The sequence below is a fragment of the Lentinula edodes genome (assembly GCF_021015755.1).
Source record: "Lentinula edodes strain Le(Bin) 0899 ss11 chromosome Unknown C8R40scaffold_21, whole genome shotgun sequence".
Taxonomy (NCBI): domain Eukaryota; kingdom Fungi; phylum Basidiomycota; class Agaricomycetes; order Agaricales; family Omphalotaceae; genus Lentinula; species Lentinula edodes.
In genome coordinates this window covers 695,220-722,821 of record NW_025764327.1, presented here as the reverse complement: position 1 = coordinate 722,821, position 27,602 = coordinate 695,220, and the positions used below count along the sequence as shown (strand labels likewise).

Here is a 27,602-nt window from a genome sequence, read left to right as displayed (position 1 = left end):
TCATGCAGACCGGTCGTCACCTGCGAAGCTTTCGATCTTACCGACGTCGAGCTTCGACTCAATGGTAATCCGATTTTTTTCTTCGTTGCTCTCCCACGTACTTCGTCCCTCGTTGGGAGGTCTAGGAGCTGCCTTACGATGCCAACCTTGTCTTGGATCGTAGTACCAGGGTTGGTCCGGGTCATAGCGTGTTGGAGGTACGTCAGGAGCTCCAGTGGGGAGCTCTCCTCTGTCTTCCTCTCTCCTTCCACCATTCCTACTCGATTGGTTCTGTTCCCCTCGTTGGAACCTTCCGAATTACTATCACCCGGTCCCCCGGAAGGTGGTGGAGGAGGAGGAGGCGGAGGTGGTGCCCCTCCCCCGCTCCTTCCTCCCTGTTCTCTTTGACCCTGTCCCCCTTGACTCGGAGGTCGTTCTCGATCTCTCGATTGACTAGAAAAATGTGGGGGAGGTACTCTAGTAGGGGGTTTAAAACCGCCTTTGCCTTCTCCCTCATTTTCCAACGCGTACGCTCCTCCTTCTGGCCTCCCATACTCCCCTAGTTCAGCTCTTTGCACTCGGGCTCCCCACTCGTGAATACGTCGTCGGTCCACACTCGGAGTATCCGGGATCTGTCCTGCTTGTTCTACCTGGGGTTTCCACCCCTAGCTCCTGTAGGAGTGTTTCGGTTAAAGGATATTGGTTCCGTAGCTTGCCAGCTCCTTGGCTGGGGAACTACAGGAGAAGGACCCCCCCTCGTATATTCTCTCATTACCCTAGGTGCTCGCCCGGATAATCCCGCCGTGTTTCCTGTTTTGGAAAGGGGTCCTCCAGTCGGTACTTCCCCCGCTGTGAATCCTTTCTTTACCTCACGGAGTTGTTCCTGGAGCGTCTCAATGACCCGAGCCTGTTGTTGGATCATTGCTACCGATTCCTGAGAGCGTGCCGACTCGAAAGCCATGCCAGGTCGGTTCATCTGAGCTCCCGTTACAAAGGGAGTTCCAAAAGGAGCTCCCTGCGGGGGTACCGCCTCTTCGTGAACTGCCAACGTTCTTCGTTGGTTCGGACCCCTTTGACTTTCCGTTCCCACTGCCTGAGATTGCATCGATACCGACCCTTGATACGGAATGACTGATGGATTGCTCAGTCTTGGAGGAACGTGTACAGGGTTGGGAGCCAACCGAGCTGTCAGATCTTGTCCGGAGATCCGGGATGAATGTTGTGCGCCATCCATCCTCACCTCACCAAACTGGTATCGCTGCGTCGAGACTGGGGTTAAAGGTTTCGTTTGCAGGTTAACTCTGGGGGGAGGAGTCGCATGTTGAGCCAAGGCATGTACAGTGGGGGAGGTCCCAGAGCGTAACTGGGGGCTCCTCGTGGCCGTGTTACCGGGGTTAAGGAGTTCAGGAACCTCGGTATTCCTGGGCGATGAATGTTTCTGCGCCAGGAAACGACCATCAGATCCATGGAGCTGCCCTTTCTGGTCAAATTGCTCCGGAGGGAACTCCCCTACGCTTTCGAGTTCGCATTGAACCATATACGAGGTTCCCCGATTATCCGCGACCAGTCTGCGACGGAATTCCAAAGCTCTTTCTAGATTCGATCCAGAAAGTTCCTCCGACAGCATCAGAGTGTCTGATTCCGCTAGTAGCGTCCGATGTCGGGTCTCCTGCGAACACAACATCGCTTCAGACTCCTCACTCCTCACCAGAAGCTGGTGCATATGCCTCATGGGCGTGTACGTGTATACCGTCTGTCCGTTACGGACCCGGACGGGACTATCCTGATCAGGCATTGACTCCACTGGGGCCAGGAGGTGAGCCGTGGTGTACCTCCTGCGTCTACGATTTTTTGCAGCGATTGCGTTAGCATCCTCGTTACTTTCCTCATCGATTTTAGCTGCTGCTTCCGCTAGGTTTGCGTTCCGAAGTATTTGGATCGCCTGGTAGTTCGGTATGTTCACCCTCGAAGGGGGAGGTTCAAACCGTACAGCTCCTGATCTGTAGTTAGAGGCTCGGTACAATATACGTAGCCCTGCTTCGCCACAGAATTCCTTCTCCCTTCCATGGGTATGAGGGAGGAGGGGAAGTATTCCCCTCGAGTTTCGGAACGATCGTCCGTAACGTGCCTCTGCCTCTAACAGTTCCAACATCCTCTCTGGGTCCAACAGGACGTTGTACAGCCAGAGAAAATCTGATCGATTCGCGGGGGTCATCAGCCACTGCTGGGCCTTCTCTGGGAGGTCTATCTCCAATTGAGTTCCCACTGTTAGGAACTGTACTCGTAGGTCTGAGAATTCGAGACCGTCTCCCAATACTTCGATCCCCATTGACTCCAATACCTCCCTTAGGACCATAGCTACATCTTCCGGGATACACTCCTGAATTCGAATGACGTCTTCCAGACGCAATGTCATTTCGGACAAGGGTTGTACGGGGAAGTTGGTCCTGCTATGGTGTATTGCGTGCGTACGCTCCCAGTTGGGCGTATTCATAGCTGGGCTCTTCAGGAGACTGGCGAGTGAACTTCCTCGTCTCGGAGGAGGAAGGTTAAGGGACTGTACTGGAGGTGTTGGTAACCTCCGGGATGACGTCCGAGATTGTTCGGATACTGCAGGGGATACCCTCCTCTCTGGAAGTTTCTCCTGTTGTCGTACTGTGAGAGGGTCAGTACTCCCCCCTTGTATCCTTTCGATAGCGGCTACTTGGCCGCTGACTCTTCCACCCGCGTTCGAAGCTGACTCCATGTCTAGCTGCGGTATCGGTCCAGGGGGAGGTCCTCTCGTTCCCCAGGTAGGGGAGTATGCGAAACCTCCCATGGGACTACTGGCAGGTTGGGCGTAACCCATGGAGGTAAACCTCCGTTGTGGTGGTCCCATCCCAGGTTCCACTGGAGGGGGCCCCTGAACCTCCGGTTGACGTCCCTCTGGGGTCCGGATGTTGCTGGCGGTTTCATCCCCGAACGACTGTTCTGGGATGGACATCAGGCGTTGACCAGCTGCCACCGTGATGACAGTGGAGCTAGCAGCCTGGTTCGATTTCTGAGCTTGTGTCGTGTTTCCACGAGATAAGGCGCTCTTTTGTTTCTTTGATTCGGTCTTGGAACTAGAAGGTCGTTCCGTTGACGTCGCCGACATTTCGTCGCGACGAGTCCGTTCGGTGACGGGAGAGCTTGGTATAATGTAAGACCTGGGTCAAAATAGGTCTTAGGGTAGGTTTTGGTATGTGGGGGTTTATGTTGTAGCGTGCTAGGAGCAGGCTGGAGCTCGAAGGGAGCTACGAGAACCGCGACCGAGGACGGGAAGGACCTAGTAGTGGTTGGAACGACGAGATGGTGACCCTTGAGGGGTTCCTAGGAGGTCCAGGGAGGTCCCTAATGCGTAGGGAGGTTCGGGAAGAGTGCGGGACCGTAAGATATTGCGTAGTAGGAGTTGTACTCGCTAGAACGTCAATATAGAGTCGAGTAGGTAGTTTATGCAACGGGGTCTCGAGGGTGTAAGCTCCCGAGAAGGGATATGCCAGGGAGGGTAGGTCCCTGGGGACTAGGTTGGAGGATGGTCGTCCTCGAGTGTGGGAGGTGGTAACGGAGAAGCAATACGTAGTTCGACGTGAGGGGTAGCTTCGACGTTACCTAGATCGAGGTCCCGAAGCTTACGAAGTAGCTAGGGAGCTCTGGGAGGTTTGGGGAAGAGTAGCTCACCAAGCGGGTAGGCGTTGGGGAGCTTTAGTAATGTTCGAGGGAGCTCGGGGACTCACTCGGAAGGCTTAGACTTGAAGTAAAAGCGTATATTCGATCGTACAGACGATCAGAGAGACAATAGACAGAAGTAGAGAGAAACAGAGGTAGAGAAACAGAGAGTAAAGAGAAATCCGTATGGTTAGCAGGTACAAAGGGACAGGGACTGGACCTATGCAAAAGGGTGTGTGTTCAAAATATACCAAGCTGCCGCTTGGAGACGTTACGGAGCTACTTAAATAGGTATGGGAAGTGAACAAGGGAACATCGGAACCTAGGGACATGAGGCAGTAGTCGAAGGAGACAGGTGATCGAGATTTGTACTTAATGGGGCTGGTGCTAAGGAGTTTCGTACGCGTGTCGGGAGGTTGTCAGGATAGTCTTGGGGAGGTGCGTATTACCCGTGGTCCTGTCTTGGGGAGGTGCGTAGTACCCGTGGTCCTGTCTTGGGGAGGTCGGATGTCTTGGGGAGGTGTAAGGAAGCATGTGGGATGGTGCTGGGACTGGTTGGTTGTGGTCAGGGCATGACAGTAACCAATTAAGAAAGTGGCAACTATATTTGTAACCAGCAATGGCAAAGTCAACACCAAGAATTCTTTTGTTCCGGCACCAACAGCTTGATAATTCTTCAATACATTGACGGCCCCGCTTGCAGCATCGAAAACATTGCAAACTAACATTGAGAATAGGGTAAGTAATGAATAGAGATGAGGATTAAGCCATTTTACCTCCACAAGCAAGTAAGCAAAAGCCTAGAAGTAGTTTTATATGCCAATTGCGGGGAAACAATATCCATGCACGCCAGACAACAATACCATCATTAATCAAAAACTTGAACAGACATGAGAAAATGTAAGTGAAAGTGCAAACAAATACTACTTACATTGAGTCTTTCAAGGAAATTACCTGAAATTTTGATGTTCCCCAGTATTTTTGTGGTTTTTTGGATATCTGGAGGATTGAAGGATCCTAGTGGAATTTGGACAAGAATGTATTCTAGGTCAAGAATGACAAGAGATGTAGAATTTATGAACATGAATATGATGACAGTCAAAAGCACCAGTCGGGCTTTTTTAGTGGCATCACCGCCATGGCGAGTCCTGGTCAGTGTCAGTTGCTATCAGTAGACTGAAATAAATCATGACAATGTATGAAGGCTGACAAAAGGAAATAAATTGCAATAAAAGAGAACGTCGCATATATCCCATAGAGACAGAAACCAACAGCAGTCTCAGCAATCCACTCTTGTAGAGCATATATGTCTGCATCTGAGAGAGGACCTGACTGCTGCTGTGAAGCCATGGAGGTAATGTTGGGAAGGTCGGAACAGAACAATAGAAGAAGACCCTATATATACTGGTGGGAATCAAATTTACCCAAGTATTTAATGAGCTGTGGTTTGAACCGAGCAAGTACTTACAATAGACTTGACACTCACTTTGTATTGGTGGCGTATGATTCAACGAATAGTGCGGAAATGAAGTAGGCACGGACACAGTAGCACCTTTAAGTAATCAAATGATTTTCTTTGGGCTACATACAGCCAATAATACCATTGTCCATACCTTGAGTGAATAGTTCCAGATCCTCCAGTCAACTTATATAACAGTAATGGAACTCTGTTTTGTAGAAAAGAAGAAATTCATGATAATCATATTTTGGGATAACAAAATTGCTTAGTAGTGTCACTATTGAAACAAGCTGTGTATCCATAAATAGGTGAGACCAATGCAGAAAAAAATCACACCCACCGCCATAACACCACCTGATTAACACCTAATTGCATTCTATTACTCCAACCACAAGTACTAGTAGTGGCAGAACTGTGTTACAACCATGATCTTGTGATATGGGAGAGGCACCAGATCAACTACCTCCTCATATTGAGCCACTTTGGTCAGCATCAGCTTGTAAAAAAAACCAAGAATATTACCTGGAGAAATGACATTCACAGTATTTGACCCTGATACTTATGGAAGGATCCAAGGTTTAGTAGTGTTACATCTTATATTATGCCAGTACATGGAGGAGGGCACTAAGGAAGGAGAAGATGGGTAAGTTGGTAAGTGTTGACAGATGAAAGTAGAGGGACAAGAGAACTTAAGTTGGGCTGAGCTGAATTTGTGGCCACTTTCAACAAGGCACCAATCAAACAGCTTGTAGTGGAGAGGTTCACTGATATTGATCAACTGCTTTTAGAAACAAAGAAGGCATTGGAACATCTGGGTGAAGGGAGGGCAGCCAGTGACTTGGTCATTGAGGACGAACTCAACTATTTCTCTCTGACAATGATCAGTATGCAACTAGAGTATGGCAAGGAGGGAAACCCGGTATTGCCTGACTTGAAGGGGAATGCTTATTCGCAATGGCCTTCTATTTATAGGGACATGAGGATAACGAGAGGGCGGCAGCCAAATGAGAGCGGATACTTCAAGGATCATATTATCAATCCCGATTTCCTCCGAGTCGTCGCCCAAATCTTGAACCCATGTCCTGACTCCTCTTCATTAGGGCCTTACCTACAGTACAGTTCTTATTCCTTGTGTCTTCATTCACCACCTGCTTTCTCTTGTTGCGTCGCTGTGTATCGAGACTTTATGAATGACATATTTGACAATCTGTGTTGTCTCCAACTACAAAGACGCAATTGTAGTGCAAAACTTGGGGTGAATCATCAACTTCATGAGTCCATCTGAGTTGAAGACAAGGAACTTTCTGGCAAAAGGTGAGTCCGAAGCCGATCTAACAGTTTATTAGAGACCAAGTTACTAGTTAGGGTAAGATTCTGTAAGATTATCCTTGAATCGACGTTGTTATACCCCGAACATGACCGGAAAGGGGGTGATATCTTGTTACATATGTATATGGAGGAACGTTTGAGGGGTATGCCAAGATATGTCTCCCAAAGTGTGGGGAATTGCGCGGACTAGGACTTGCACTGAGATAAAAATTACTAAACCCACTGGTCACAGCCAGCACAATTTTCACTGCGAAATTCAATGCAAGCTAAACATAATTCCTCTTGCATGTGTTCTATGTTTCGCGCTGGGGGCTTGGTGCATAAGTCTGGGTTTGCATTGAAAGAATGAGACAAATCAAGCAAGAAATATCGAAAGAATTGAAAAAAAACAAGGAAAGGATCTTAGGATTTTGATTCCCACATACATCGCAAGATTTGGTGAATCAATTGACACAAATTGTTTCACTCGGCGTGCGACCAGAACCTCGGTACGTGGTTCATCAAAGAAATCCAAGAGCTTTCTCGAGATTCTATTGTGGTATTTGTTTCGGTAAGAATGCGCAATTACTGCGTCGTTTATGTTCAAAGACGGATCTGGTGGTTCATTTTCATCGAACTCGGATGGAGCAAACCTTCGAACATGAGTGGTGGCATCCTAGAGGACGAAATTGGATTGGTACCATGTACTAAATCATTATAACGGTTGGAGTATTTGGATGCGGCAGAGATTGGTTTGAATTTTGAGCTGAAGCAAGTCCAAGACGGCATAAGCATCTGTGGGTCACAGATACTAATTAGCATGAAGAACCAGCTGAGAAAAGTAAATGAATGAGGAAGACATAAAAGCGACATTGAAAGATGAACGTCGCTGAGTGGTCTATACCGGAGCATCGTTGAAATCATTGGGAGACGACCGATGAGACCGGCGATGGTAGTCAAGGAAGTTACAGGCGCTAACGCCGTCTTGTGCGCTTGCCCAAGCGCTCAAGCAATTTATAACTTAGCGGCAGGCCAGCGAAGATAATCCGTGGATGAATCGGCAACTCTGTGAGTCTCCGGAATCAGAGACAAACCAACTAACACCTCCACCACCTCGTCCCAGCTAATTTCGCTTATTCATGCTCCCGGGTGACCGTAAGCGTTCGTCGACGAGTCCACGGTGAGGGAATCAAGGAAGAAGACAATGGTCCGTCGGCTTCCGTCAAACTTTCTCTCCAAAGCCTCTGACAGTGAAATCGACTTCCAGGATCTCTAATTTTTGTACTGTGTATCGACCGCACTTATCCCGCATTGAGCTCAAACTGTTGAAGATATCAGATAGAAAATATGGGAGCAAGAAACAAGTGCTTCTTTTCCACCAACTCTGAACGCGTTCATCATCCGAGCTTGAGTTGGGACTGTGTAACATCCGGTCATGCCTGTTGTATGTTGTTGTATGTCGCTGCCGGGTCGTTGCCATCATACTACAGGATATGTCACCTTCCGATTTTTCCGTGCTTGAAGTAGTTGATTCTGTCATCAAACTTATGGCTCACATATTCAGATGCTTCTACTCCTCGAAGTACTTTACATGGGTTTACATGGGATTTGAGCACGTTTGATCCTTTCCGTGTGGATTCAACATTTTGAAGAACAAGAGAAACATCATACGGTAAGTGTCGGTTCCAGCTGATTACATGACTTGTGCGTCGGGCTCGGATTCTATGCCAACTTCCTTCAACCACGGCCGTACGTATTATGCTCCTATCACGGACGGACTTCAAGATCTTCCCTCCCCTATAATTCATTGATGCTGGATCACGACGGGTACCAACCTGGTACCCGTTACTACTGCCAGTTCCTTGTTCAACTTACGCATATGCATCTATCGTAACCAGCTGATTTCCTTCTTCCGTCCTTTCTTTCTGGATACCTATGAAATCCAGTTCTACTGTCTCAGTGGTCGAGTGCACGTCAACCGCCGGCTGTCACTGAGAGCTACTATAAAAGACTGGAGTATCGATCTGCAAAGCTTCACACTAACTTGTTTTCACTGACTTGTTCGCGTCTTTCCTTCGTTTAATCCTTTCGGAACCGAGAGTAACTTTGCCCTTACTCTCCTCGCTAACTCACCCAGTCGACCATTCTTCATTATCTGTCCCTCTCCTTCGCTCGTTTTACTCCCCTCGCTCATCTCCCCCATCATCCATCGACAATATGTTCATCAAACCTCTCCTCTTCACCGCTCTCACCTTCACTGCTCTCTCTGAAGCGATACCCTTACTCCCCAGGACCACTTACACCGGTGACGGTGAGTACAGACTTATGCTCTCTTCTCAATTGAATAATAACCTTTGATGAATTCATCTTAGTTACCTACTACACTCCCGGACTCGGAGCTTGTACGTGCTCTCCTCACAATACATCCTCCATCCGCTCTTACACTGAGAATTTGCTTTGCAGGCGGCTTAGTCAACACTTCAGCTCAATTGGTCGCAGCTATCGGACACATAGCCTTCGATTCTTACCCGTAAGATGTTTTCGTCAAGAACGCACGTTTTCTACATCCTGATACTTATTCTCACTTCTATAGAGGCGCAACCGCCAACCCTAACACGTAGGAAAATTTCCAGTGTACTTTGCCCTGATTTCTCATTATCGATTCGGTTATAGTAACCCTATCTGCGGGAAGAAAGTCACCGCCTCCTGTACGTCCTTACATTATCGTATATATCCTGAATTACCCCTCTCACACGTTGCTCACCTGTACTCACAGATGGTGGACATAGTGTCACAGTTGAAATCGTAGACCGTTGCGTTGGATGCGCGGGTGAATATGATCTGGACCTCAGCTCGACCGCTTTCAGCGAATTGGCACCCTTATCAGTCGGTCGCCTGACAGGGGTCACTTGGGAATACGTTGCTTAGGCCCTTCTTAGTATGCCTGTACATAGAATAAATCTTAGAGGAACGCGACTGCTTTTTATGTAAAATAGTAATCACTGTGGGGATGAGCCAATGTCTTCGCGGTGAAAATGTAGAGAAAATGCAAGGATTTTTACCAAAATTCATCAAAAATCCTGGGCACGAATTTTAAAACTTTTCGTGTGGCGATTATTGTGAAGCTATCGTGAATTTGGCGGGGGGCCGTGCTTATTTTAAATTATCTTTTCATAATTTTACCATAACCTCAGCTCAATTCCTTCAAAATATCTGCTGCCATATTTTTGTACATAACCTCGAGATAAAACCCACATTTTCGCCTCGAGGAAATCGGCTCATCCCCGCAGTGAATAGAATATACACTTGCGGCCGGGCTTGCCGTGACTCATTTTTATATCCACGTGTAAATCACGCGATGTGAGCCACTGCACACGGTAGTTTGACCCTAACTTAAATTTGGAATTTACCCTTTCTTTCTACTACGATCATCAATGGTTCGACGCTCCCTGCGAATTCAGGAAAAGGAACTTGCGCCAGTTCAGTCGCACGACCTTGGTGAAGTCACTGTACCCCGCAAACGTGTCACCAGAGACGCAGAAGACAGCGAAGATTATGCTGAAGACTCCGATGGTGGAGTGGCTCCTATAAGAAGAAAAAGGAAGAGATCGAAGAAAGCAGCTAATTTAAAGTCCAAAGTAGAATCTTCTAGCAAAGATGAGGGTCGTGCTGCTGCAAGAACCAAGAAGCAGAACATGCCGGAGCAATTCAAGAAAGTTCGAGGGAAATTAGGCCTGCTGGAGAGAGTGACAAAGGACGTTCCAATGGATGTGATTTTTGAGGTACATAAGATCTTCTGCGCTGTGTCTTGTGCCACTCTGATTCTGTCACATGTGTTCCAGATATTCGGACATCTTGATCCAGGCGATCTTCTGCATCTTGCACGTACATCCAGAGAGCTTCGTGATATCTTGATGAGTAAATCCTCAGAGGGCATCTGGCGCGCTGCACGCAGAAACGTGGAAGGTCTGCCGCCTCTCCCGAGCGATCTGAATGAACCCCAATACGCACATCTTCTATTTGAGCCTTATTGCCATGTGAGTGTTTATACTCCTGCGAATCTAATCAAACTCAGAATTCTCCAAAGATATGTAGGTATCCAGGACACTGTGACAATGTACTGTGGAATTTTCGCATGAGGGCGTGCAAGAAGTGCGTTCTAGCCACGTACGTTACCTGTATTCTCCCCTTCAATTTGCGTTCTACGAACTCTATAGTTTTCCTTCACCTCAAGACCCTGATTATACGAAAGGTCAGCCTCGCGATTGGATATTAGGGGGCATCCTTCCGATAGAGATAATCTCTCTCAAGAAAGGTTGTCAACTCTCCTATGCATGATGCTAGTATTGACCATACTATCTGTTTTCAGGTCATCATTATGGGCACTTCGGCAGCCGTGAAATCATGGAACGATTCAAAACTGAATATGAAGCACTCCAGACCGAGGAAGATCGCAAAGCATGGATTGTCCGCAAGGAGTGTGAGCGTAAAATGGTGCGGGAGGTGCGAAATTCTTCGTTCTACATCACAACAATACAACTCAGATCATCTTTCAGCATGGTCGCCTTTGTGAACAGTGGCTCAAAGAGAGATTAGGCAACCGTGCAGATGAACTAAGCGCTATCCGCAGTGAAAGAAAGGAATCGTAAGTCGATTGATTTCCAAGCGTGGGGTTTTACATAAATCACATACACCAGGATCCTCATTCGGCTCGGCGAAATCGGCTGGCGCGAAGAAGCCGAGAAAATCTTGAGTGGGCCTTCTTCCCGAGATAACTTCAGCAAACACAAGCTGGTCAAGCAATCGAAGAAACTTACTGCTCATGGTACGGAAAATATGAATTCATCTTGTCAAATCTTTGTAATGAATGTTCACTGTAGGCTGGAATAGCATAAAACATGAACTGGTAAAATTACTGTCGGGACACAAGAGAGAACGCACTGCAGAAGAGCGAAGCTGTCTGTTATCCGGGTCTTCTCGTTTTGATCGCCTTCATAAAGTATTCAGTGAACTTCGCTTGGAATCGGATCTCCGTGAACCTTTTCCGAGCTTGGGCGATGTCCTCGCATATGATGGTTTTGAAGGCGTGATCCAGGACATGTTTCAAGACGAAAATGGACTGTCCGAAAATTTGCTTCGCTCAAAACTCTTGATACTTTTGCCGAAAATGATTGAGGAATGGAGACCCGCCAAAATACAGGAACTTGTGGATATCATGCAGATATCTCGTCCGGCAGCTACAGCCGATGACCTATATCTTGCCACAACGATGTTCGAATGTACAGGTTGCTATTCACCTACTACATTGTACTATCCTCAAATGTTCCACCACGAGTGCTGCATCAATAAGAAGAGTCTCGCGGATCTACCACTTTACTATGAATGCCCATGGTCGTCCAGACGAATCGTTTTCAGCGACGCCCGTTCGAAAATGGCGAAAACAATCGTCAAGGCATGTTCCCTTGATACCACCATTACGAAATTTCCAGACATGTTCAGTGTTAACGCGCTTTTCGAATGCCTGAGTTGCCAATGGAACCCTCAAGGTGCCTCAAAAGGTAGCCGGCTTTTCATGCGATGGCCACTTCCGGTATGCAATATTAAATTGACCATTGTGGTTTGCTGAAGCTTTCGTATCTTAGCTGGCTCATGATATAGGCCATTGTTTCACTATCACTAGCACGGCATTCGATGAAAAAATCCTCGCCTGCGAATCGCCTATTAGGAGCCCCGCATTCCTGCCTATATGTTGTGCGTACTGTCACAAGGCTCACGCACGCAAAGCTATCGTGGATCATTTGAAAAACCAGTACATGCCAATCTATCTTCCTGGTTTGTCTGCTCACGAAATTAATCTTTTGTCTTAGGCACGGCAATGTCATCAATACCAACGAACTTGAGAATGATCCAGAACTTCGAGAAATTCGACAGCATTGGTATTGGAGTCCTCGTATAGAAATCGAGAATATTGGCATGCCTTTCCGGTACAAGGAAAGCAGCACATGAATCGGGTTCTTGTTTTATTGAGTCTATGATCTTATTTTTTTAACTGTAAATTACAACAAATATATGCTATATTGTATATAGTCCCGCGAGGAATATCCACTATACACTTACAAAACACGTACTACATAGACGTTTCCACAAATCTAGAGGTAAAATTCCACTTTGACACCCCTCCGTGGACCCGAACTACAGCGCATCCACAGCGACAATCCTGAATTCTGTTCCGCCTCCGGGATCTTTCGTCTCCTTCATGATTTCGCAATGCAGGATATGTTCACCTGGTGTGGCGTCTTCAGTGACGACGTGCGAGCTGAACGAGAAACAGGAAAAAATCGTGAGCATCAATGAACTGGCAATATAGAGGAGAAGAACGCACTTTGCTACATGACTGTTCGGCAACGTATGGCCAACGGACGGACATGCAAACGATCAATATATATATCAGGCAAAAAAGGCAAATTCACTAACATGTCTTTGTATTCCCAATATCCATCTAGTCTTTTGCCCTTGTTCCTGTTGTCATCGACCCAACACCACACGCTTCCTAAGCCATAACTTCCGCTCCTCAAATACGTCACCCTTATCCTTCCTAACGCACTAGTCTGAACTTTGAACGCTACTTTGACACCCGGTTTTCGTCCAGTCAACCACACCTTGCCAGGATTCTGTGGATGGTTCCACATCGCGAACGCGTCGGGACCCTCGGTTGACAGCGGCGGAGCCAGGGGCTCTAGTTGGTGTGCGTAAGGCGAAGAGAGTTGGCCGGTACTTGTGAGAGTTGTAGTTGTACGGCAAAACGGTATAGCGGGCTGAAGAACGGTGGTGTGGTCGAACTTTTGGAACAAGGATAGACGGGGAATATACTCAGAAACAGCCTCGCCCTCATTAGGATTAGGAAGGCTTAACGTCAACCCTTCAAGACGATCATCATCGTAAGGAGTCCAATCCCTACCTCCGACGACATCTGAAGTCTTTCCGTTTGAACCAATTTGTTGGGATTGTTCTTCTCGCCAGCCTTCGCATGCGACGCGAGAAGTGAACGATTTGAGAAGATCACCAATCATACGATGGCCGTGGAAGCTGATGTGACGAAGGTCGACGCCATTTGCATCAACATTGAACCAGTATTCTTCAAGAGAGTTATCGGAAGAGTTTAGTTGAGTAGAACGTAAGATGTGCGGAAGAATAACGTTACGAAGACTGTAACAGGAAAAGGGTGAGCTTGGAATGTTCGGAGGTAGATGTCGTTTGAATATACCTGATGATGGGAGTATCGTAGTACTGAGCTACGGCAGTATGAAGGTCGCCTCCCATTGTTATCGTTGGGAACATGAGAGCCAGGACCTACGAAAAGAAAGTGAGAAGCGCGAGTAGAAAAACAAAAAGACCTTACCTGAACGTTTATAATGGCAGGATGGTTAGGTAGGGCGAAGATTGCTCGTATAAGATTCTCGTATCCTTTGGCCAAATACTCCAATCGCTGGTCGTTAATCGCCAGCTCTATAATGACCAAGTCCACGTCTTCCGGAATGTGTTCTCGGAAACACGTCTCCATATATTGGCTGATTGTCGCTCCAACTGAGCCGTTAATGAGTTCAACTTCAATATTGGCAGCATCAGCGGAAGTTGATTTGGCAAAAGTCTCGCGAATAGATTCAGCATAAAGGTAGGACCAGTTGAGACGGTGGTCTCGTAATCCGTGACCTTTAGAAACGGAGCCGCCGATGATACCGATTTTGATTTTCTTTCCAGACTGTAGTTTTCGGATAACGCGTTTGAGACGTGTATTGGGGCCTTCGTAGGCGCGTGAACGAGCAAGATTGAAGGAGCTGGGTGAACGGAAGTGATTAACTCAGATTTTCTCAAAAAGGGAAGTCAAACTCGCCCATATCTTTTGCAAACCTCGTCAGTAGACGTGCAATAATTGCAGTATGCGGGCTCGGGATTCTTCGCTACTTCGACAGGCTTCGATGTCGCTATTTCCGTTGGCCTTGCTGTCGGTCTCGCTGTGATAGTTACAGTTGTGGTAGTGGTCGAGGTCAATTTCGCCAAAGCTTGCTGATCATTATCATTGGATGAGCAAAAGTTTAATGGAGAACCGAACGAAAAAGTCGAGTTTCCTTCGGAGTCGGAGTAGATAAAGACAAAGAATGTGAGGTAGAGGATGGTCGAGAGCAGTACAACGCCAACGATTAAGAAATATAGTGCAGGGCGGGAGGTAGGTAAGCGACTCATAATGTGGAATCCCTTGTTGGACTGGTCGGGAAAGAGGCGCGAGATTCCGGGAACTCAAACTATAAACAGGTGGTTGTTTATTTACCATCCTTGAGACAAGACAGATCCCCTGATTGACGTCGGAAAAAAGACAGGGGCGTAAGGGAGGATTTGGAAGATGATAATTAAATTGTTATCCTTGTTATTTCTCACGATTTAAAAATTTGAAGCTTCTATCTGCTTTCCTCGTGTAGATTCTCTTTTGGTGTATCTCAGAGGACCAACAAATAATCATCAGTGCGCACTTCTAGATGCATCTTATCTTCCCAAAACAACGAAACAAAGTGACTCCGCACCGCGAACAACCGAATACGACTGTCTCCGATCAGGGCTTATAACTGACCTCCAGACTTTTTGTAGAGCGCGAACTGATTACACTCAGAATTTGACAGGAAGGCTAGCCGTTTATTCAATGTGATGCTTACCTGTTACAGATGGAGGACTCGGTATCGGCAACTTGGACTTGAACGACCTCACATGCTCTCACCGATGCATGTAAACCTGGTTGTGAAAAGTAACCTGCAAGAACCTCGAACGCAGCCAGAAGTTCAAGGTATAGTAGGTTGGAATTCCCCTCAGACTACATCGACATTCTCCAATGACGTTCCTGATCCGTCCACAAATCGCAACGTCGGTGAAAATTCTGTAGACATAGACATACAGTGTACATATGAGCTGCTACGTTGGCAAGTTTGACACAGTATGACTACCCGTTATTCAAAACGAAGCCTGCACTCCCGAGAAGATCGAAACCGCAAAATTCAAAGAAGCTACATACTTTGCAAAAGTCATTCAATAATATCTAATATTTGTCTACCACACGGCATCGAGTATACCGAAACTTAAAACAAGGTCAGGCTGACACTGACAGATGAAAGATCCCGTTAGTTTTCAACGTACACTTACTTCGGTTTACAGAGCATCCACCGCCGCAATTCTAAATTCCGTGGCTCCCCCAGGATCTTTCGTCTCTTCCAGGATTTCGCAGTAAAGGATGTGTTCGCCAGGTGTGGCATTCTCTATAACAACATGCGTGCTACGTGAGATGAAAAGGAGAGGGGAGGGAGATGACAAAAAGGAAAGTAAAAATCAGAATGGTTCATGATAGACATCATTCGGAAGCGCAAGTAACATACTTTGCAACATGGCTATTGAAGGAAAAAGGTAGAACGGAAAAAATTCAGTATCACGGCAAAATCACAAAGCTCCACTCACGCATTCGTATAAATCCAATATCCATCCAACCTCTGACCCTTCTCTCTATCATCATCAAGCCAACACAGCGCACTCCCCAGTCCCCAGCTTCCGCTTCTCAAATACGTTACCCTCACTCGCCCCAATGTACTCGTCTGGATTTTGAACGCTGCCCTGACACCTGGTTTCCGCCCAGTCAACCACACCTTCCCAGGGTTCGATTGATGACTCCACAATTTGAATGCATCAGGACCTTCACTCGAGAACGGCGGGGGCAAAGTCTCGAGGAGGTGTGCGTAAGTCGAAAATGCCGCCATACCTACGAGCGTATTTGTTGTACGGCAGAAAGGAGTAGCGGGTTGAAGAACGGTGGTGTGGTCGTACTTTCCAAAGAGTAATTGACGAGGTATGTATTCGGATACGTCTTCACCGTCGTTTGGATTGGGAAGGCTTGAGAGAAGTCCTTTGGTGTGATCACTGTCGTAGGGATCCCAATCCCAGCCTCCGACCACGTTGGAGTCCTCGCTATATGTACCAGTGAGGTGCTCTTCGCGCCAGCCTTCGCATGCAACTCGGGAGGTAAAAGAAGCAAGGAGGTCAGCCAACATACGGTGACCGTTTTTGCCAACGTGACGAAGGTCGAGGCCGCCAACTATATCATGCCCGAACCAATAATGTTCGAGGGAATCATCAGAATGGTTGAGCTGGGTAGAGCGTAGAATATGTGGAAGAAGAACATTACGGATGCTGAAATCGAGAGTAAGCTCGAAACACGAGCTGAAGATATTTTCATTGCAGCATACCTGATGATGGGTGTGTCGTAGTACTCGGCTACGGCAGTGTGAAGATCTCCCCCCATCGTTATAGTTTGGAACATAAGCGCCATAACCTACGAAACTGAGGTGAGAACGACCGGAGGGAAAAACAAGCACGACCTACTTGAACACTGATCACCGCAGGCCTTTGGGGTAACGCAAATATTGACCGGATGAGATTTTCATATCCCTTCGCTAGATACTCCAACCGCTGATCATTGATAGCGAGCTCGATGATCACTAAATCGACGTCCTCCGGAATATGCTCTCGGTAACAGGTCTCCATATATTGGGTGATTGTCCCGGAAACTGATCCGTTGATAAGTTCAACTTCGACATTGGAAGCGTTAGAAGAAGTGGCTTGAGCGAACGTCTCGCGGATATATTCAGCGTAGATGTAGGACCAGTTATCACGACGATCTTTCAGCCCATGACCTTTTGACACGGAACCACCGACGATACCAATTTTGATCTTTTGCCCAGAACGCAACTTGCGAATAACGCGTTTGAGACGAGCATTGGAACCTTCGTAGGCGCGAGAACGGGCGAGATTGAAGGAGCTGAAACGAGAGAATTAGGCGATCCGACTGCGCCGTGAATAAGACTCACCCGTATCGTTTGCAAAGCTCATCAGTGGAGGTGCAGTAGTTACAATACGCAGGCTCAGGCTCGAATGATTTCGGTGTCGGTGTAACTGTTACAGTCATCGTTGTAGTTGTTGGCGTCAACTCCGGTACAGCATCCTGATCGCTAGAGCTGCACAAGGCCCATGGTGAGCCAAGCGAGATAGTCGATCTTCCCTCCGCGTCGGCGTAATAGAGAAAGAATGTGAGGTAGAGGAGGATCGAAAGCAGGCCAACGCTGAGGATCAGAAAGTAATGAATAAGGCGTGTGGGAGGGGTTCGGCCCATCACAGAAATTCACTAGTGCACTGTCAAAGACCAGAAGGCAACACGAGCAAAAGATTGATTGTCTGATATCGTCTGCATGAGACAGAGCCCCTGATTTACTGCCATGAAGGGCAAAGGCAAGGATGAATTATTTGTAGTAGTTTGTCACAAGGGCGCCTAATCTTCTAAAGCGTTACTTCCCTCAAAAACTCGAAGAGCTTTTACCGCTGGAATTTGAGATAGCGGGCCTGTAGTAATTGACTCGATCCTTGTCCATTTTTTCTTCAATGCACCCTTTGAGGCTAAGCTTTGTCACATTCTCTCCAAGAAAAGGGATCAGCTCCATGCAGACCTGTGCATCTTTGACATCTTTCTACTCTTCCAGTTTCATCTGCAGCGGTCAGAGAAAGTCTAAAAACCGACCGATTGTCTCCAGGAAAAATCATAATTTTTTGATCTACAAAGCATCCACAGCAACTATCCTAAATTCAGTTCCACCTCCAGGATCTTTGGTTTCTTTCATGATCTCACAGTGTAGGATGTGTTCACCAGGTGTAGCATCCTCAACAATTGCATGTGTGCTAGATTGAAAAAAAACAACATTAACTTTGGTGAATTCACAAAGGAAGAGATGGACATACTTTGCAACATGGCTGTGAAGCAAAAAGAGGTTAGTATTCCTGTAACAGCAAATCATCTTGAAAACGACTAACATATCCTTCAAAGTCCAATACCCATCTAACCTTTTCCCTTTTTCTCGATTATCATCAAGCCAGCACCAGACACTCCCCAGTCCATAACTCCCACTCCTCAAATATGTTACCCTCACCCTCCCCAGCGCACTGGTCTGTACATTGAATGCCGCCTTAACCCCCGGCTTCTTCGCAGTCAACCACACCTTCCCCGGATTCTGCGGATGACTCCACATTGCAAAAGCATCCGGTCCTTCAGTCGACAACGGCGCCGGCAGGGGCTCGAGCAAATGAGCATACGGTGAATAATACGCTGTCCCCGCAAGGGTGTTGGTCGTCCGACAAAATGGTGTAGCGGGTCGGAGGATGGTGGTGTGGTCGTATTTTTGAAATAGGGATTGACGAGGGATATATTCAGAGACGGATTCGCCTTCGTTGGGGTTAGGTAGGCTTGGCGTAAGACCGTTATAGCGGTCGCTTTCGTAAGGAGCCCAGTCCCAGCCTCCGACGACGTCGTTGGTAGGATCTTCGTTGTGGGAACTACTCTGTTGGATTTGTTCTTCGCGCCATGCTTCGCATGCAACGCGGGAGGTGAAGGAGCTAAGGAGGTCGCCAAGCATGCGGTGGCCGTGTAGACCGAGATGACGGAGGTCGATTCCATTAGAATCGTGCTCGAACCAGTAATCTTCGACAGAGGTATCGGAGGAGTCGAGTTGAGTGGATCGTAGGATGTGAGGAAGTATAACATTACGGATGCTGGAGGTTGGCGGAGAAGATGAGTTCGAAGGAAAGGAAAGGAGCTCCGGACGCAACGTACCTAATAACAGGAGTATCGTAGTATTCAGCTATAGCGGTGTGAAGGTCACCACCCATCGTAATAGTCGCGAACATAAGTGCCATGACCTTCCAGACAGAAATGGGCAATTCAGCAGAGTGAACACGAGTAAACGACCGACATACCTGAACATTAATAATCGCAGGCCTAAGTGGCAGCGCAAAAATTGCTCTAATAAGATTTTCATACCCCTTCGCCAACACATCCAACCGCTGGTCATTGATCGCCAACTCAATAATCACCAGATCCACATCCTTCGGTATATGTTCACTAAAACACGTCTCCATATACTCACTGACCGTCGCACCGACAGAGCCATTGATCAGCTCTACCTCGACATTGGCGGCATCGGATGAGGTAGATTTAGCAAACGTTTCCCGTATGTATTCAGCGTAAATATGAGACCAGTTATGTCGACGGTCTGTCAAACCATGCCCCTTTGAGACGGAACCGCCGATGATACCGATTTTGATCTTCTGTCCAGAGCGTAATTTCCGAATAACGCGTTTAAGACGGGCGTTGGGGCCTTCGTAGGCGCGAGAGCGGGCAAGGTTGAAGGAGCTGTGAGGGATGAGAAGTATTTGGTAGCTCGCGCGAAAATATATATTGAGACTCACCCATATCGTTTACAAAGTTCATCCGTAGACGTGCAGTAATTACAGTACGCAGGTTCGAGATTCTTATTCGGAGCATCAGCTAATACTGGTGCCAATGTAGGAATCGGTGTCAGCGTCGCTGTGGCGGTTGTGGTAACAGTTATCGTCTTTGTGGTTGGCGTCACCTCCGGAAATTTCACAGCTTCCCCTACAATTTCTGGCGCCTGCTGGACGTTGTTGCAATATGGTGTCGGAGAGCCAAAGGAAAATGTCGAGTTTCCTTCTGCGTCGGTGTAGAAGAAGAATTTGAAGTAGAGAGTTATGGTAAGAATTATTAGGGCTATCAGAAAGTAGTGGAAAGAGCGTGAGGAAGGGATTCGACCCATGTTCGGAGTCCCTCTGAGTGTGTGGAGGTGTGGAGATGTAGAGGTCGTTAAGAAGGTCTAAAGGAAGCCGACGAGAGCGAATCGCGAATGTAAGATTCTGAGAAGAGGAGAAATAATTGATGAATTCGGGTATCTACCCGACTTCACGGCGAATCTTCACACCGTCGGGAAAAGGCATGCGCAACGCGTTCCCAAGGTCTAGACTTTACTACTCCTTTTGCTTCCACCACCAGCGATGAAATATTAATGGAATCCATTTTTGTCTTCGAATTTGTGCTATGGCAAGTTGGCGAAGGTTGAGACGGCGCTTGAGTGCCCCGACCGACGGTAACCCAGGGGGAGACACATGCTGAAATTCGAGAGATCCCAAAAACCGTTGGGGTTTGTTTGGCATTGCCTTCTAGTGCCGTACAGCCGCTTAGCCGAACGATGCCGGATCCTATTATGTGTGCTTGATTCACTATTGCGAATTTGTGCAGAATGTCTGATACTCTCATTGGAGTGCCACAGTTATTGCAGTAAATTGCAGGTTTCCTATTTCAAATATGTAAATGAACTTTGGATGAAATGATCTCCGAGCTCTATATCTGGAGGGGGGCATAGTTGCAAAACACAGAAAGATACAGAGCATCAAGAGTAAGAGCAGATGGAAGCCACGAAGCATCATCGCATATCTATGCTATACATGCATCAAGGCCGTATTGAAATCGGATGCAGTGAGAACCTGGTGAGGACACGATAGATCAGATAACTAGCATGCTACGGCATGTCTCGGCCGTGCGGCTGTGCGGCACGAGAAGGTAATGCCAAACACACCCCAACGGTTTTTGGGATCTCTCGAATTTCAGCATGTGTCTCCCCCTGCGGTAACCCCTCAATGCCTTTGGAAAGCAACAAGCGCAGAACAGGCGAATGATCTATTTACCAGTTATCCCTGAGCTGTCCTCTTTTCTTCTTTCCTTTCTTCCATCAACTCGCTGGTCGAGTCCATTTGCTGGTCAAAAAAAAACGTTCCTCTTCAGCCTGCAGTCTTCGAAGTAGTCTTCGCCTGTTCATATTTCATTCAAGGTCAATCAGGAAAGGTTAGTTGTAACAGAATCTTAACGCTTCACACCTGCTAGAGGCTGATCATCTCTGTTCCAGTCTCCATTTGCCAAATTCAACTCGCCTTCACCTCGTTATCCAACATGCATATTCGCTTCAGCCATTTCTTTGGAGTTCTGGGAGTCGTCTCCGTTGTATGTGCGGCGCCGTTCACTAGTCGCATTGTGAGTGAAGATTTCATTCGTTGACAACAATCCTTTTACATTCTTGCTTACATCTCTAATCGTAGCGAAGCGACACCGTCTTCCAAGAAGACCTTGTTGCAAGATCGAGAACCTCTCAGGATATACAATCTTCCATAGGTTCCTGGGGTGTTGCTATATCCACAACTCCAACCCGCCGCGAGGATACTGAGACGGGAGTTATCAACGTCGCTTTCGATTACAACCATGACAAGAGGCATACCAATACGGTGTATGATGAGTGGGTTAAAGAAATCCTCCAACATGTTCCGGATACTGCGAATGCTCAAGTAGAATTTATCAACAATCCCGACACGAATCATTTCGTTGGCTGTTCCTTCCACTTCTCGGTTGGGAGAAAGCGATATCATGCGGCTGCGACGTCTTCCAATGATTTTTATGTCGCAGATGCTCAAGCGCCGGGACAGAAGAAGATTGCTCAGCAAGGCAAACGTGAGTGGTGGCGTTCTACTGGTCTCCTTCGCTTCCGTATAGTCAGGCTTCTTTTTTTCATCAATCTTTTCCATCGTTGACTATTGACCTTTATCGCTGATATCGTGTGCTTTTCTGTCGCCTTTAGAGAAATCCACCGACTTACAGGTAAAGAAGAAGACTTGGTGGGGAAATTGACATGGTCATTGGTTGAAACTCGGTGAATTCTATGATTCCTTTTAGACTTCCTGTTTACTGCCTGTACCATACTATATACTACCAGTCGGAGTATCCATTACTTTTATGGCATTCTTTGAGGAAATACACAGAACTTGACTATCGTTCGAATTACTAGTGAAGAAATTTCGGAAAAGGTTGGTAGGGAGTTGGGAAGGCATTCGCCTGCTTTTGAGCTGAGGTGAGCTCGCTTTACAACTTGCCATTATGTAAAAGCCCCCTCATTTGTTATCTTATCTAGCTCAGACGATCGAATAAAAATCACTGCGGGCCTCCTAACCTCTCTTAATCTAGGCTTACCGGGCCCTGGCCTCTCTCCGCAAGAGGTTCAAAAAAGCAATCCGCGCCCGCTGTTAATTTTGACAATGACATTGGGGTTCCGAGGTGCTCCAATCAAAATCAAAATCCGTGCGTACGCGCATTAAGACCGCGTGTTTCGGGGAAATCTTATAAAAAGTTCCACCCGTTAGTTTTTTTCCTCCTGAATTCCTTCCGCCTTCCTGACCCTCCCTAGTCATCCTCCAGGCTCATTATCAGGTCTCCTTCTGCTCACGTCCTCATTCTACACCCAGCCAATCAGATAAATCATAGTTCCTATCCTTTCATCAAACCCTTCACTATCTTATTACTCCTATGTTTCGATTACCCTCTTTTCGACACTCCTTTCAATTCTACTCCCTCACCGCCGTCGTTCTACTTTCAATCGTCTTCCTTTCGAAGATGTTTGTGGTTTTCTATAAGGATGGGGAATTCTTCGACGGATATTCTTCCCCGTTCTATTGTAATGTCATCGGGAACGGGAAGAGTAGTGGGAGCGCTCAGGGATCGGCAACCGGGACCAAGGGCGGAAGCGAGCTAGAGGCAGCAGCAGCGGTTGGGGAGACAGTACAATTGACATCCACGATGACAGTCACAATGACTTTGACACACATTACTACACCGACACCGACACCGGTAGCACTAGAGGAAGTGATCGAGGAACCCGAGCCTCAGTATTGTGGGTATTGTACTAGTACTGATGAGATTTGTAAACGATATGGGTGAGTTTCTCTATCGTTTCGTTTTAATCAATCAATTCAAATATTCCACATGCGTAGTTCTTTCAATCTTGCACGCTCACGTGCCTACGACGGTCCTAATGCACGACTCAAACGCGTTCTCCGTAAACTTCGCTCTGGACAGAAAATCAAAATCGGTATAATTGGGGGTTCGGTCTCTGCAGGCCATGGTCTCCCCGACCATCGTTTAAACTGGTCATACCTCTACGCTCAATACATTCGAGAGACTTTTGGTTCTGAGAATGTTGAAGTGGAGCTGATCAATGGGTCTGTTGGGGCCACTGTTAGCGACTATATGGAGACGTGTTTTCTGGAACATATCACAGAAGATGTGGATCTGGTGATTATTGAGTTGGCGATTAATGATATGAGGTTGGAGAAGCTCGCGATGGGGTACGAGAATTTGATTCGGGCGGTCTTCGCGTTACCGAATAGGCCTGCGATTGTTAACCTCCAGGTGCGTTCATGGTTCTGTGTTCCACGAACCTACACAACGATTGGGCTTCAGCTGAAATAATATATGCACGCAGATCATGGCTTTGATGTTCCCCACTATCACCATGGGTGGTGATTTGCATACCGCCGTCGCGCAATATTACGATACACCTATCGTCAGGTACATCATTTTGCTTTCCTTATGTCCCCCTTCCAAACTCACATTTTTAGCGTCCGGAATGTCCTTCTTCCACATATCCTACGTTCTACGGAGCTTAACCCCTCCGATACCTCTGTTGAGGATTACTGGTACTACCACAACGACGATGGATCCATTGATTTACGACACTTGGGTATAACCGGACACCGTATGCTAGCAGACCTCCTAATATCTTTCACCTCCCGCGTTGCATGTGAGGCGTGGCGGGAAGAACAACAACAGCAACACGCCCCCGCCGGTTCATTCGTCGGAGGTTTCGATTGGTCCCCATACCCCGATGACCGCCTCGATCCCGACTCCCCAACGCCCGGTACTCTCAGTTTACCAAATCCTAACGAAGGCATCGACGTCTCCGAATACATCCCCCGTGAATCTCTTTTCCAGAAATTCGATCACACAACGAAGCTCCTTCCCGCTCGACCATTCTGTCAAATCTCCGCACCCAATGCGAAACACCCTCTGATGCCCCTTCCTCAGCCTGTATCCTCTGAAGGGCACGACGCGTCTGATATGTCACAAGTGCCGGATCCCTCGGATGCTTTCGCCTTGTGGAGTCATCCAGGCAACCCAGGAAAAGTGTGGTTGACTGGCCGAAAACCTGGTGTGAAAGTATCGTTTGCAGTAAAGACGAGCAGTCTGGGAAGGGTGAGGGTGACGTACCTTAAGAGCGAGAGCTATGGATTGGGGAGTGTTTGGTGTTGGATTGACGGGGACAGGGAGAAGGGGGAGAGGTTGGATGGGTGGTGGCCGGTTGAAAATATGTGAGTGTTTATGCGAAGCATTCTGTTACTTGTTACTGACCTTTCCTTCGTTCGTTTCTCTCCTTTGGCCTTCCTCCACAGAAACGTCGCACAGTGAGTTTCACTCTTTCCGCCTTTCGAAATCTTATACTCATCGAAAACTATCTCCTCCTTTTCCATCTTTATCGTCTTATCATCTCCTATCTTCCTCCCCCAGCCCTCAAACAGTCGCTGAATCCCTCTCTCCCGGCGATCATATCCTCACTTGCGAGATCCTCGAAGATACCAAGGATCCAGGTGGTGGAACAGAGTTCCGCATCGTCGCTATAGATGCTTTGTAAACACCTGGAGATGTTAGCTGTTGCAGTGGAGACTTGCGACCACATACTGTGTCCGGACTCCTCGCGAGGTGGAAAATTCGGGACTCTGTTGGGAAAAAAGAGAACCACGCGACGTTTCAAGTTATGCGAGGGAGTAGAAGATATGGATACGGGGGCTTTCGTTCTGGAATGACTTCGGGAAGGGACGGTAAAGATCCTCGACGACGAAGAAGTGTCGATACTACGGCGAGTCAAACAGGAAGCCACAGGGCTTTCTGGACGTCGTCGTGAGTCTACGAGAACTTAATGAGAAGTTTATATACCATGAGTCGAGAGCATGACTTCTGAAAACATATCATAGCTAAATCTATCTACATATGAGGTAGTACCTCTATTTGTTGGACTGTCATGACTTGTGATTCTTCTCCATCCTGGAATTAGGGCATGAATACAACCGGGCTATCAGGGTCTTTATTAACTTGCATCTTCACCACAATAACAATCTACCCATTTATTTCCATGAGTAAAATGGTTAGGATCAAGAGTATAAGGCCCTTGAGTACAAATGATATGTTCCATAGGGGGAAACAGGAGAACTGGACGGTACTCCGGGGGTATCCAGAGTAAGAGTGAACTGAACTATTTGGAACATGCTGAAGAATATTGCTATTTGCAATGTATTGTTCATTTTTAATTGCTTCAGCTAAAGCTCCTCGAATTTCTGAAAACCTAACACCTAAATCATGTGCAATGGTGCATGGATCATTGCTAGGTGTTTGCTCTTTGGCATAGGTGCAGTTGAAGCAGAACAAATACACCCAATTCTTCAATGAAGGTTTTTTCCCATGGAGTGGCTGACTGGATTTTCCTGTTCTAGCTGCCCCACAAAATAAAAAAGTATGGCACATAATCAAATCATTGGTGTTGATCCAATCTGATATTTCTTGAATAATTTTATGCTTGTGCCCTCTATGCAGTCCTTGTCTGTGTCTGTTGGGACAAACTCCGTACGTACAGCTTTGGCCTCAACCTTACCATTTCCAGACATCGTTCCCAATCCGTATACGCAGATCATGATTACTACATACTGTACAGTTGTAGATGGATCACGCAGACGGACAGTACTCGAGCTCCCTCAGTTGCTTTTACATCAACTGAGGTGAGCTCAATAACATACTAGAATACTCGCACTTACTGATGGTACCCGCTAGTTTAATACTACGTTAACAGGTACCTAAACAATACTCAGTTGCTTTTACATCAACTGAGTTTAATACTACGTTAACAGATTATGAGACTCGTTCTCTGATTAGTTGAAAAAGATTATTCGCAGCAAAAAGAACTCAACATCAGAAAACATCAACAGAGATGTCGACAGCAAGTATGGTAAATATACCTAGGTTACCGGACGAGAAACAGCTCGTCGGTGAGGAAAACTGGAGACCCTTCAAGCGTGAAATATCGTTTGCAGTGCAGGCTCGAGGACTGACTGGATATATGGACGGGACGATACCGAAGCCAACTCCGACTACAGAAAACTACCCGAGGCCGATTTACCAGACAGCCCCAACCCCAGCGTATAGCGTTACACCGTGCCTAGAGGAATGGGTGTTGCGCGATAGACTAGTCGCAGGGGCGATAGTATCAAACATCGCTGACCCCATAGGTCTGGGCATAGACGAGACAAAAAGAGCCTCCGAAATCTGGCAGAGCCTAATCAAAAGGTTCGAGAAGCGCGATGAGCAGAGGATCCATTTGGCAGAAACCAGCCTTCGCCACGAAGTATTCGACCCATTGACCGATACGATGGAAGCACACGAAAGGAAAATGCGGAACCTCCTCAAAAAGGTACACGACCTTGGGGGAACCTCAACGGATGCACAATTCCGCCGCATCACGATCTTTTCGATGCCTCCCGACTGGAGACAGGATGTGAGAACTGTCCCCGGAACTACGAGCGCGGAAGCATTCACGTATCTCCAGACGCTCTGGTACCAGAGAGAGGAAGAGCGCAAAGAGGAAGAAAGAGACACAAAGAGAGTAAAAGCACTTATGGCCGCTCACGCACACTCGCAGACGCCGAACAGCCAACCTCGCGATCAGTCCCGAACAGGTGGTAGATCCTCGACAATATGTCACAACTGCAACAAAGCCGGGCACATCGCCAAGAAGTGCTGGGCGAAAGGTGGAGGTATGGAAGGCCAGGGACCGAGACAGAACACCAAGCCCAAACCGGACACCAACGCGAACGCGATGGCGACGACCGATGAAACAGGCTTCACATCTCCCATGGCGACCTATGTAATGTCGGTCAAAACGAGCAGCGAGCAGGGTATGTCCAAAAACGACCAGAACCCAGTCCCAGACGCTGACCCAATGAACAGGCAAACTCATACCGTTCTAAAGGGAGGGAATCAGCGCGAGGAGACTGGGAATGGAACGGAGGACGTACATAGCTTTTCTATAGTTGCGCCTAAAGACTGCACAATATGCAGCGGTCGCACATCCCTGTACTCACCCCCACTGCCCGCAATAAAAACATTTCTTGACTCCGGAGTGTCAGAGCACTGCTGGGTCAATAAGACCAACTTCGTTGAGTATTCCGAAGTACTGGGACAAGGTGGAAATAGCGCAGTATTGGGGGAAGCAGGAAGATTCCAGATCATGGGTGTGGGCACAGTCCAATTCGTAACGCGAGTCGGCGACGAAGAAAGAGTGATCCAGCTACGAGGGGTGAAGCATACCCCATCGTT

General features: G+C 47.4%; 8 protein-coding genes across 8 annotated transcripts; 4 read left to right on the top strand and 4 right to left on the bottom strand.

Moving 5' to 3' along the window:
• Positions 1–3,858: 3,858 nt before the first annotated feature.
• C8R40DRAFT_1237929 (uncharacterized protein) lies at positions 3,859–5,016 on the bottom strand (the record flags this gene model as incomplete). Its single annotated transcript, XM_046233450.1, has 4 exons — positions 3,859–4,387; positions 4,443–4,545; positions 4,598–4,814; positions 4,877–5,016. The coding sequence occupies 4 exons, from the start codon at positions 5,014–5,016 to the stop codon at positions 4,086–4,088; spliced, it is 762 nt and encodes a 253-aa protein (XP_046085608.1). The 3' UTR covers positions 3,859–4,085.
• Positions 5,017–8,365: 3,349 nt separating this feature from the next.
• On the top strand, positions 8,366–9,511 carry C8R40DRAFT_325625 (RlpA-like double-psi beta-barrel-protein domain-containing protein-containing protein). Its single transcript, XM_046234711.1, has 6 exons — positions 8,366–8,744; positions 8,806–8,835; positions 8,897–8,963; positions 9,027–9,050; positions 9,107–9,141; positions 9,210–9,511. The coding sequence occupies exons 1-6, from the start codon at positions 8,651–8,653 to the stop codon at positions 9,359–9,361; spliced, it is 402 nt and encodes a 133-aa protein (XP_046085607.1). The 5' UTR covers positions 8,366–8,650; the 3' UTR covers positions 9,362–9,511.
• Positions 9,512–9,695: 184 nt separating this feature from the next.
• Positions 9,696–12,342, top strand: C8R40DRAFT_1109288 (uncharacterized protein). The gene is made up of 9 exons (XM_046228294.1): positions 9,696–10,215; positions 10,276–10,470; positions 10,521–10,600; positions 10,651–10,748; positions 10,803–10,936; positions 10,990–11,078; positions 11,131–11,258; positions 11,314–12,023; positions 12,076–12,342. The coding sequence occupies exons 1-9, from the start codon at positions 9,868–9,870 to the stop codon at positions 12,298–12,300; spliced, it is 2,007 nt and encodes a 668-aa protein (XP_046085606.1). The 5' UTR covers positions 9,696–9,867; the 3' UTR covers positions 12,301–12,342.
• A 138-nt stretch (positions 12,343–12,480) lies between these two features.
• Positions 12,481–14,853, bottom strand: C8R40DRAFT_1252708 (uncharacterized protein). Its single transcript, XM_046233721.1, has 6 exons — positions 14,325–14,853; positions 13,833–14,268; positions 13,698–13,783; positions 12,908–13,639; positions 12,816–12,827; positions 12,481–12,749 (listed from the first exon to the last, which is right to left on the bottom strand). The coding sequence occupies exons 1-6, from the start codon at positions 14,672–14,674 to the stop codon at positions 12,626–12,628; spliced, it is 1,740 nt and encodes a 579-aa protein (XP_046085605.1). The 5' UTR covers positions 14,675–14,853; the 3' UTR covers positions 12,481–12,625.
• A 484-nt stretch (positions 14,854–15,337) lies between these two features.
• Positions 15,338–17,354, bottom strand: C8R40DRAFT_1109282 (uncharacterized protein). The gene is made up of 5 exons (XM_046228293.1): positions 16,847–17,354; positions 16,711–16,796; positions 15,929–16,654; positions 15,850–15,861; positions 15,338–15,749 (listed from the first exon to the last, which is right to left on the bottom strand). Exons 1-5 carry the CDS (start codon positions 17,006–17,008, stop codon positions 15,626–15,628), a joined length of 1,110 nt encoding a protein of 369 aa, XP_046085604.1. The 5' UTR covers positions 17,009–17,354; the 3' UTR covers positions 15,338–15,625.
• A 715-nt stretch (positions 17,355–18,069) lies between these two features.
• On the bottom strand, positions 18,070–20,121 carry C8R40DRAFT_1047572 (uncharacterized protein; the record flags this gene model as incomplete). The annotated part of the gene is made up of 6 exons (XM_046224449.1): positions 18,070–18,193; positions 18,254–18,265; positions 18,326–19,060; positions 19,122–19,207; positions 19,265–19,700; positions 19,757–20,121. 6 exons carry the CDS (start codon positions 20,119–20,121, stop codon positions 18,070–18,072), a joined length of 1,758 nt encoding a protein of 585 aa, XP_046085603.1.
• Positions 20,122–21,153: 1,032 nt separating this feature from the next.
• On the top strand, positions 21,154–22,180 carry C8R40DRAFT_325359 (uncharacterized protein). Its single transcript, XM_046234710.1, has 4 exons — positions 21,154–21,203; positions 21,265–21,389; positions 21,455–21,860; positions 21,988–22,180. The coding sequence occupies exons 2-4, from the start codon at positions 21,309–21,311 to the stop codon at positions 22,035–22,037; spliced, it is 537 nt and encodes a 178-aa protein (XP_046085602.1). The 5' UTR covers positions 21,154–21,203; positions 21,265–21,308; the 3' UTR covers positions 22,038–22,180.
• An 811-nt stretch (positions 22,181–22,991) lies between these two features.
• Positions 22,992–24,870, top strand: C8R40DRAFT_1047545 (uncharacterized protein; the record flags this gene model as incomplete). The annotated part of the gene is made up of 5 exons (XM_046224447.1): positions 22,992–23,116; positions 23,174–23,591; positions 23,665–23,750; positions 23,801–24,550; positions 24,747–24,870. The coding sequence occupies 5 exons, from the start codon at positions 22,992–22,994 to the stop codon at positions 24,868–24,870; spliced, it is 1,503 nt and encodes a 500-aa protein (XP_046085601.1).
• Positions 24,871–27,602: the final 2,732 nt, after the last annotated feature.